Source organism: Schistocerca cancellata, chromosome 5 (genome assembly GCF_023864275.1).
Source record: "Schistocerca cancellata isolate TAMUIC-IGC-003103 chromosome 5, iqSchCanc2.1, whole genome shotgun sequence".
NCBI lineage: Eukaryota > Metazoa > Arthropoda > Insecta > Orthoptera > Acrididae > Schistocerca > Schistocerca cancellata.
Genome location: NC_064630.1, coordinates 609673578 through 609683498, shown reverse-complemented (window position 1 = coordinate 609683498; position 9921 = coordinate 609673578). Strand labels below are relative to the sequence as shown.

Genomic DNA, 9921 nt, shown 5'->3' with positions numbered 1-9921 from the left:
AATGCGTAGCTAGAAAGAGAGCAGGTTCCATATTCATCCCTCTGGTACACATGTTGTGATTATTCTCTATTGTAAATATGCCTTTTAATTGTCTATACTCCTTCGATACATAAATGCAAGTCTCCATTATTTTAGTTATACAGGATGAAAACCAGTTACCACCAAGATTTATGATATTATTTTCAGATTTTCTTGAGAATACTATGAGCTACAGAATCAAATGTTTTTAACAAGTCATATAAATTGTCTCCTGGCAAAGCACTATCATTTAAAATCTGTATAATCAGATTTGTGAATTGAAAAGTGGCATATTCTGTGGAGAGAGCTCTTTGAAATCCAAATTGTCACTGATTAAATATCTTACTTTGAGTAATGTGTGTTATGCTTCTTGTATACACAATCTTTTATAGTCCTTCAAGGATGTAAGCCAAGAGACCAGTTGGAAATTATTATTACGTCTTTATGTAAAGTGGTCTGACAATAACATATTTCAATCTGTCTGCAAATATTCCCTGTGATGCTGATTTAAATACACTGCATATATATGAAGTGGCTTTTAGTTTTGGTACTGATCAGAACAGTATTCCATACCCTTTTTTTAGAAAAGATAGAAAGCATGTTGTATTAATTAACAATGTACATCACGGAACACACCATTGTAGGTTACAGGATACCCAACAGTAATATATTTACAGAGAATAGTTCTTTTGATTTGGTCCTTGCTGGACTATGGGGATGTCTTGTGGTGTTAACTGTACATTTTTTCACAGCTCTCCAAAAACTTTGATGTACTAAGTTGTAGTTTCATGACTAGGCCTATATCGTGCTCAGTTCCACTTTCATCACATGGTGTTATCCATAAAGTGAACTATTTTTACAGCAACTGAGTGGATACATACTTGTCATGTTGCTATGAAGAGGAATGAGACTCTGAAAGCCTAAACAAGTAGCTGTCTATATTTTTGAAGTTCATGAGCTGCTCAACATTTCAGTTAAGGCATATCGTGATCTGAGTTCTCATTTGGTGTTCATATGCAAGAAGAGTGAGGTTGAACACAATGTGAACTTGACACATGCCAAAATTGCTTTTATTGAAATGCATGCCAAGGAAGGGAAAATACTGCATTATAAAGTTACTACGATTAGAAGATTGGATTCATTATTGGAACCTAGGGCAAAGTAATTAAATATATAACATAAACACCAGATTAATCATAAGGAGCCACAAATATTGTTACAAATTCACCTACAATACTTCTTTAAAGCAATAAGTCAGAAAGTTTTTGTGAAAAAAGAAATGTGTGTCAGGGTAAACAATTCAATTAATGCTTAGGATTCTGTAACACGCTACTAACAACTTATAAAGCTGTTTGTGAGCAAATACTTTTGAAGTAAATTTTCTGTACAGAATTGTCTTCATCTGACAATAGGCAAAAACAAAGAAATTTTCTCTCGCTCTAAAAGTAACGTATGCACAGAACACTACAAATAATGATTTCAAGCACGTTGTTTTAAGTTTGTATTGGAAAGCATAGTGGCCTTCTTAAATGCTGAAAATAAATGAATGAATTAACGAAAAACTTCCCATAAGTAGACCATTATTCACTTAATCCTGGATCACTGGTTGTGTGGCGAGACGTTTTACACTAATCATTAGCAAATTACTTTCTGCTGAAATAGACTTATTACATCTCAACATTCTCTCCACACCTTGCAGTTTACAGTGTCTGTGTAACTGGTAATATGTGTATGCAGCAGAACAGATATTAACAAAAAATTTAAACTATTAGAAAGAAAAAAAGGAAACTGCTCCTGTTACAGATTCATAGTCCCAATAACTATGTTATGTGCTCTAGGATTTATAAATGTCACTATTTTCTGCAAGTCTTATCACACATGCAAACTAAACAAGATTCTCCTGATATTAATTACATAAAAAATAACAGAAAGCATGGAAGGAGACCACTGACAGCCAGGCAGCTATCCACAAACATGTTAAATATAATAAAAATTTAGTGTTCAATATAACAAACATGATTTATTTTTTTTAAATGAGGAACTTTTATCTAAAGTATATTTGGAGCGTTTCATGCCAACAAAGTCTGTAAAACAACCACAGTTCTTATGGAACATTGTATACATGATAAATTACATACTTATCTCATTTTCTTACAAAAACTGGAAAAAAAGTAAGTTAGTTTCATAATGGCTAAATTCCATTTCCTTTACTCCCTTTTTACATACTGTCCTGTGTAATATACAACATACGAAGGATAAAACTCACAATCTGAGAATTTGACGACAACCTGACCATTGTGTTTAGTAGCAGTGTCATACCTAAGACACCGCCCGTAATCAAATACAGGTGGTAGTACCATATCCTTGTTACCTACAACTTCCTTTGCAATTAGAACTTTAGACACAAACATCATTCTTTGAGTGTTGCAGTTGTCTGAATAATGACTGGCGTAACAAGAAATAGGTGTAAATGAAACACCTTTCCCAAAAATGTTGCCTACCGAACGTCCATGTTTCCTCCAGTCAAAGTTATTTTTGCAAATACTGTCCTTGTTTACCTCCTTGGTACCATGAAATAAATACTTCTCAGTAACATAATGGTATCTTGATTTCATTTCTTCTTTCTTGAGTAAATAGCAACCCAATAAGTACGGATTCTGAACCCTGTAAATTTTATGAACCATGAACTGTTTCTGTGTGGTACGCTTGAATAACCTAAATATTTCTTCATATTCCCAAGTACCTAAGGGCAATAAATATAGCTGAAACTCTGAGTTGGCATCCATGGGATCCCATTCAACAGTTAATTGTAAGACAAACTTGTGCAGAGTAGAGCCTGCAGTTTTCACTAGAGAATATCTTTGGTAATGTCCACTACCAACGTACTGCAAATTCGACGATGTAGAATGATTTGGTAAAGTACTTCCATAGTAGGAAAAACTGTTATATTCTTGTGAACTGGAAGGTAACACTCTCACATTGTAATTACTGGGTACAGATGGTTCATATCTCTTCTTTGCTTCAAGATATGTTTGTGGTTTATAAGGTCTGATGGGTTCTCCATTGCTGGAGTCACTAGTGAACCAAGACAACACTGCGCCCATTCCTGAAACACATTCACAGTTGATTATACTAAAATACTGGCAAAGAAAAATAAGTAATTACTGCTTGAGATTTAGAAACACCGGTCTTTTAATTCTACTATTCCATTGAGGACTTCCCATTGATTTATTCTATTACCAAGTAAAACAAACACACACATTTACTGTGACCTAACATGTTCCCAAAAACTTTTGTTTGTTGTCACCCTCTGCTTCCTGGCTCTTCTGTCTTTTACTTCAGCTGTTTTATTTTGTAGACGACCTTACAAAATATTATAGGCTAGTGGAACTGAATTCAAAGATCAATTATTTACTCCAATTACAGGCCTGCCCTTCCCACTTTAACTTATACTGTAATATGATCAGTGTCACACATTTCTCTGGTATTTGCATCTGATAGTTTGTTTTATACATAGGCATTTATAAATGTGCAGTGTAATACAAGAATTCATAGCAGGGCAACTGAAATTTTGTAGTGATACAACTATGATATACAAGATTTCTGCTGTGAAGAGTTGGGATATATCACACCTGAATTATTATAACACCGAACAATGGAAACTCCAGGTAGGAATATCAACAATGTAGAAAAAGACAGATTGCTACTTAGGGTAATGAAGACAGTTAAGTTGCAGGCAGGAACAATTGAAAGGCAAAGCTTTCAGCCACAGTCTTCATCAGCAAAAGGAAAACACACACCATCCATACACACAAAAGCAAGCACACCTCAAGTACACATGACTGCTAACTGCAGCACCTCCGGCTGGAATTCTGGTCCAAGATGCTGTAGGTAGTAGCCATCTGTACATGAGGTGTGCTTGGTTTTGTGTGTATGAATGGTGTGTCTCTCTTTTGCTGACTCCACATTAAGATTGTCTGTAGCACACAAAGGGGTGTACAATGCTGCCACCAAAATTTTTGATCACTTTCCCAAAGATATAAAATGTTTGACACAAAGCAAAGTTAAATTTAAAAACAAACTGGCAAAATTTCTTCTTCACAATTTCTTCTATTCTGTTGAAGGGTTTCTACTTCCATAATGTTTAACTGGTGACATGTAGGAATTATTAACCCACAACAGTACTAAAATAAATTGTAAATGACGGGCATGAATGTGCAAAGCGATAGTAAAATGACTCCTTCCACATTATTACACGTCTCTTTATTGATCTTCTGGATAATTTTTGTTAAATATATGTAAACGTGGTATTTAGAATGTATGTATTATGATATGATACAATTTATATTTAATTGCTAATTGAAATTACTGTCAGATGTAGGTTGGAATTTGGGACTATGTGGTGGTGGTGGTGGTTAGTGTTTAACGTCCCGTCGACAACGAGGTCATTAGAGACGGAGCCCAAGCTCGGGTTAGGGAAGGATTGGGAAGGAAATCGGGCGTGCCCTTTCAAAGGAACCATCCCAGCATTTGCCTGAAACGATTTAGGGAAATCACGGAAAACCTAAATCAGGATGGTTGGAGACGGGATTGAACCGTCGTCCTCCCGAATGCGAGTCCAGTGTGCTAACCACTGCGCCACCTCGCTCGGTGTGTGTGTGTGTGTGTGTGTGTGTGTGTGTGTGTGTGTGTGTGTGTGTGACAAAATTAGTTGAAAATTGTGATGTGTTAGGCAAAATGAAAAAGCTACTATACTGAATGAAATATATTCACTTAGAGGCTACAGTACTACACAGTGTTTAATTACTATTACAAATCGTAAATCAGGTTTGCAAAAAGCTTTCAAGAGTCTCCTATCTCCTTTGGAAACTTAGGGACATGATTAGCATGAACTTTCTGAGAACAATGTACTGTGGACTCTTCCAGTCACAAGTTACATATGGCCTTCTCATATGGGGGCACAGCTCTCACAGTAACAAAATTTTGTTGATGCAGAAAAGAATGCTGCGCATAATGTGTAAAGTCGGTCCCACGGAGCACTGTCGTCCTCTCTTTATAAGGCTAAGACTGTTGACCACTGTAAACTTGTATATTTATATCTGTGTGTTACACATTAAAAACAATGGTATGGAAGGTGTTGTCAGGGAAGAAATTCATAACTACAACACTAGAAGGAAGGCAGATTATGATATACCAAGACACAGACTAACAAAAAGTAGTAACTCACACAACGTGAATACCTTAAAAATATTCAACAAACTACCGCAATCTGCTCGGGACATGCCCACAAAAATTCTTAAACAAAATTTGTACAATTGGTTATCTGACAATCCATTTTATTCTATGCAAGAATATTATGATCTGAGTAGCACAGAGATAAACCTGTAATTGCATAATTAACTTAATTAACTACTATATATACTGTTACAAAATATTTCATATTTAATACCTTTGTATTTCAACTGTGTTAGGTAACTACTTTATTTGCCAGTGTTATGATGTGTTACGTAACTACTGTGTTTGCTACTACAATGTAACTCATTTTTGGTACCTTTGTATGTATCTGAAACAAGAATATGTATTAAGCATTGTAGTCACCTGCTTAAGGTTTATGTTATTTGTAAGTTACTCATATGCTAATTATATCTATGCCTTATATATAGTGTCTGGAATATTAATATTATTTTATGTACTGACGAAGCCTATTTCATCTTGCATGATCAATGGCTAATAAAGAATCTTGAATCTTGAAATAATTTCTAACACATCTTGTTCATTGTTGAGAATATTTATCAATGACAATCATATATGGCAAAGAGATGACATAAACAGAATAATACTTAATTCTGTTAGTAAAATAAGATGAAAACATTGAAATACATACCGGTATTGTTTGCAGTGTGAGACCGCCAATTGCAAGAGTCTACGCGTGGTGCGTGTCAGAAGTACGGATCTGACGTCAGTCTGAACCTGATGCCTTGACCTACAGCATTTCCTGCAACACCACAGTAATAGGATCAGACTGTAGAACTCCCTACGCCCATGTTGCTCATTTCATGTTTCAAGTCTCCATACCGCAGTCTTTTTTTTTTTTTTAATTTCGTTTTGTGATAACTTTTTTTACAACGCAATTTAGTGCAATATTACGCTGACGAGAAATTTTCGGAATAGGTAGACATATACGCACCTCAGATACCGAAAATGAACAACACTGCTTCAAAAAATTGATAAATATAGGAACCACATAGGAATTTCAGTAGATACGCCACAATTTGGTGCAGTATGCGGTGCACTGTGCAATGGTCGGTACACTTCTACAGTTCACGTCTCAACATTACTCACTTGCGACAACTGCTTTAAAAATTCAGATATCTACACAGAATTCACCAACTTCGACGTACCGCCAAACGTCGCTGCTTTGAGTACGATACAGTTGCACTGCTGCATCTAGGTATCTCAGTAATTATCTTTACGTAACTAAGAAAAGTACTGGCGAAGCTTGCCAACATTAATACAACTGATATTCGTATGTTGGTAGCAATGAGTAGGCCACTCTTCTCATTGATTATTTATTAACTTTGTGATTGCGGACTAGTATAAGAGTGAGATTAACAACTTTTTTTCTCGAGATTGTCGCATGTGATATCACAGCAGGTTGGTATTTGCCCGCTGATTCACCGCGCGTGCACCTCTAGGTGCACTCACAGTGTGCTCATTACACGTCATTTTGACGTCAAAGCGCCGTAACCTTGCGCGACCGCGGCAACTCGTAGGCCCGGCGTCAAACGAATGAAACTAGCCACTGCGGCCACCTCAGCTACGTGAATGTTTCTCGCTCATTCTCTGGGTTTGAGTGGTTTCACTTACTTTTTTTTTCAGCCTTTCCGGTTATATATGAAGCGTGGCTAGGGTTCATAGCGTTTTAAGAGGCAAATAATTTTAAGAGACAAATAACATACCTTGTTTCCACAAGGTGAATAAAAAGTATATTGCTAAAAATATTTGTTTCATTGGGGGGAAACGTTGTTTTATGTGTATACAATAAAGCCAGATTTTCCTAGGAACCTGAATTTTGCGCCGCGTAGTGCGCAATGCATCCCCCATACAGGGTTGTATAAAAAGTAATGAGACTGAGCCTATGAATCAAAATTTATTGTAGATATCACTACAGCCACTTAGTCCTCTTCAGTGTATGACCGTTGAGAGTCGACAACCAGCTGCATGCGGGACTTCCACACTCCAAGCGCTGGCGCGAACGCTGAGTCCGGGAAGGCCTTCAAAGCCCCCGTCGTCACAGCTTGGACCTCCTCCAAAGTCCCATTACGGTGTCCTTTCAGGGAAGTTTTTAGTTTGAGGAGCAAAAAAAGTCTGACGGGGCCACATCGGGACAGTAGGGGGTAGGTAATCGTTGGAAATCATTGGCCAGGTAGCTGGCCACCATGACGCAAGTGTGACTCGGCGCGTTGTCATGATGCAGCTTTCAGTCTCTTGAGCACTTCGCAATAAAAAGCACTGGTGGCAGTTTGGCCTTGAGGCACAAACTCATGAGGAATCACGCCACTGTTGTCGAAAAACACAATCAGCATGGCTTTCACCTTCGATTTGCATATGCGAGCCTTTTTTGGACGTGGGGACGCTGCGGTGTACCATTCGGCACTCGTGCGCTTCGGATCGTACTGAAACATCCAGGTTTCGTCTCCAGTGACCATTTATCTAAAAATTTCGGATCAGCTTCAGCGCTCTGGAGATTGGCAGGCGTCCACACGTGCTTGCTTTTGAACGTCTGACAAAATCTTCGGGATCAGCTTGGTGCAGACCTTCCTCATCGACAATTCTTTGGTGATGATGTTGTGCGCTGTCATTTTATCAAGTCCGAGGTCGTCTGCTATCATCCTGACACTCATCCGACGTCCATTATAATTATCCGCGCCGTTATGCCGTGGTCGGTTGATGAATTCTGTGTCAATTCCCAACGTTTCGTCTCCGACTGCGGGAGACATCTTCAAGGGGGTCCGTAGCTCGATGGAAGGTCCATCACATCCACTGGCTCGCTGCTGACCGTCGCTAAATTCCGTGTCCGCGCGCCCCGGGCCGCGGTGTGACGTCACGTGTTTTGAAAACGTCAGTGCAATTGTCCGCTGTCCGTCGCCGTCGATCGCCGTTGCCATCACCCAGTAGTGGACGGGTGGTACACATCTTCTTTAACACCGGCATCTATATACCGTTTAATTTCACGCCCTCCTCCTTTCGATTGAAATTATTAGGGTGTTTAGCGATTTCGATTACCTCCCTGTAGAGTCTTTCGTAATATCCGCTTGTGGCCGCTAGTACTTGCGTCTCCTCGAAACTAATATTGTGGTTCCCTGGCTGGAAAGCATGCTCTGCAACAGCTGATCGTTCCGTTTCTCCTCTTCTACGGAAAGCATGCTCCGCAACAGCTGATCGTTCCGTTTCTCCTCTTCTACAATTGCGCTTGTCCTCTTCCAAACGTTTAGAAACAGTTCTTTTAGTGGTACCCACATAAACATCTCCACAGCTGCAAGGGGTCCTATACACTCCAGCTTTTTTCAATGGTTTGCGAGCGTCCTTGGCAGGCTTAAGGTATTCCTGTCTCTTCCTGGTGGGCTTTTAAATTACGGTAATACTCCCCTTCGTCAAGATCCTCTCTTTTCTTTCCGTTACATTTTTAACAAACGGCAGGAAAACTTTAGATTTTGCAGTAGCCTGTACGTCACTATGATTTCTGCGTGGCTGCCTAAACGGTTTATTTCGGCGGACGAATATACGTTCTTCATTAGTGCATTGTCGAGATGTTCCATCTCAGCGTCGAGCAACTCAGGTTCACAGATATCTTTCTAGCCAGGGAACCACAATATTCCTTTCGAGGAGACGCAAGTACTAGCGGCCACAAGCGGATATTACGAAAGGCTCTACAGGGAGGCAATCGAAATCGCTAAACACCCTAATAATTTCAATCGAAAGGAGGAGGGCGTGAAATTAAACGGTATATGGATGCCGGTGTTAAAGAAGATGTGTACCACCCGTCCACTACTGGGTGATGGCAACGGCGATCGACGGCGACGGACAGCGGACAATTGCACTGACGTTTTCAAAACACGTGACGTCACACCGCGGCCCGGGGCGCGCGGACACGGAATTTAGCGACGGTCAGTAGCGAGCCAGTGGATGTGTTGGACCTTCCTTCGTGCTACGGACCCCCTTGAAGATGTCTCCCGCAGTCGGAGACGAAACGTTGGGAATCGACACAGAATTCATCAACCGACCACGGCATAACAGCCCGGATAATTATAATGGACATGATATTTCCGGCCGTGAATGTCTACATTTTAGTACTCATCCGACGGTCAGTGTTCAATAAAGCGCGCACACGGTCGAAGTTTTCGTCAGTTTTGCTGGCTGACGGGCGTCCGGAGCGGTCCTCGTCCTCAAGGCTGTCCCGGCTCTCTTTAAAGCTCTTCACCCACCTGAAAACCGGGGTTTTTGACAGGCAGTCATCGCCGTAGGCTTACCGACACATATCCAACGTTTCCGTATCCGATTTTCCTAGTTTCGCACAAAACTTGATGGCGTAACGTTGCTCGATCGTTTGCGACGTTTTCACTAAAGGTACGATGCTGCCGAGACAAGAGCGGGCAGGCGACTTAACACGCCGCGAGTTTTCGGCCAGACACCCCCCACCACCAATCCCCCCGAGCGAGCGCGCGTTGTCAAGTACAGTTGCGTCAGCAAAAAATCAGTCTCATTACTTTTTGTACGAACCCCGTCTTGCGTCGTCCACTCAAGAATGACAAATTAAACTGGATGTGTTTTCTCACCGAGCGAAATGCGTAGTGCCAGGCAGTCCAACTGGCTGTGGATGGATGGATGGATGATTTGGGGGAT

At 40.1% G+C, this 9921-nt stretch overlaps 1 protein-coding gene across 3 annotated transcripts; it reads right to left on the bottom strand.

Moving 5' to 3' along the window:
* Positions 1 to 1061: 1061 nt before the first annotated feature.
* LOC126188050 (protein mono-ADP-ribosyltransferase PARP12-like) lies at positions 1062 to 9528 on the bottom strand. Of its 3 annotated transcripts, XM_049929485.1 has the most exons (4): positions 6206 to 6694; positions 5903 to 6013; positions 5468 to 5581; positions 1062 to 3124 (listed from the first exon to the last, which is right to left on the bottom strand). In XM_049929485.1, the coding sequence occupies exon 4, from the start codon at positions 3120 to 3122 to the stop codon at positions 2226 to 2228; it is 897 nt and encodes a 298-aa protein (XP_049785442.1). In that variant the 5' UTR covers positions 3123 to 3124; positions 5468 to 5581; positions 5903 to 6013; positions 6206 to 6694; the 3' UTR covers positions 1062 to 2225. The 3 variants fall into 3 exon arrangements, with proteins under 3 accessions (XP_049785442.1, XP_049785440.1, XP_049785439.1); XM_049929483.1 differs by lacking the exons at positions 5468 to 5581; positions 6206 to 6694 and adding an exon at positions 9504 to 9528; XM_049929482.1 differs by lacking the exon at positions 5468 to 5581 and having other exon boundaries at positions 6206 to 6685.
* Between the last annotated feature and the right edge of the window lie 393 nt (positions 9529 to 9921).

Excerpts from the sequence above, each read along its gene's own strand:
- LOC126188050 (XM_049929483.1), bottom strand. The coding sequence starts at position 3,122 with ATGGGCGCAGTGTTGTCTTGGTTCACTAGTGACTCCAGCAATGGAGAA.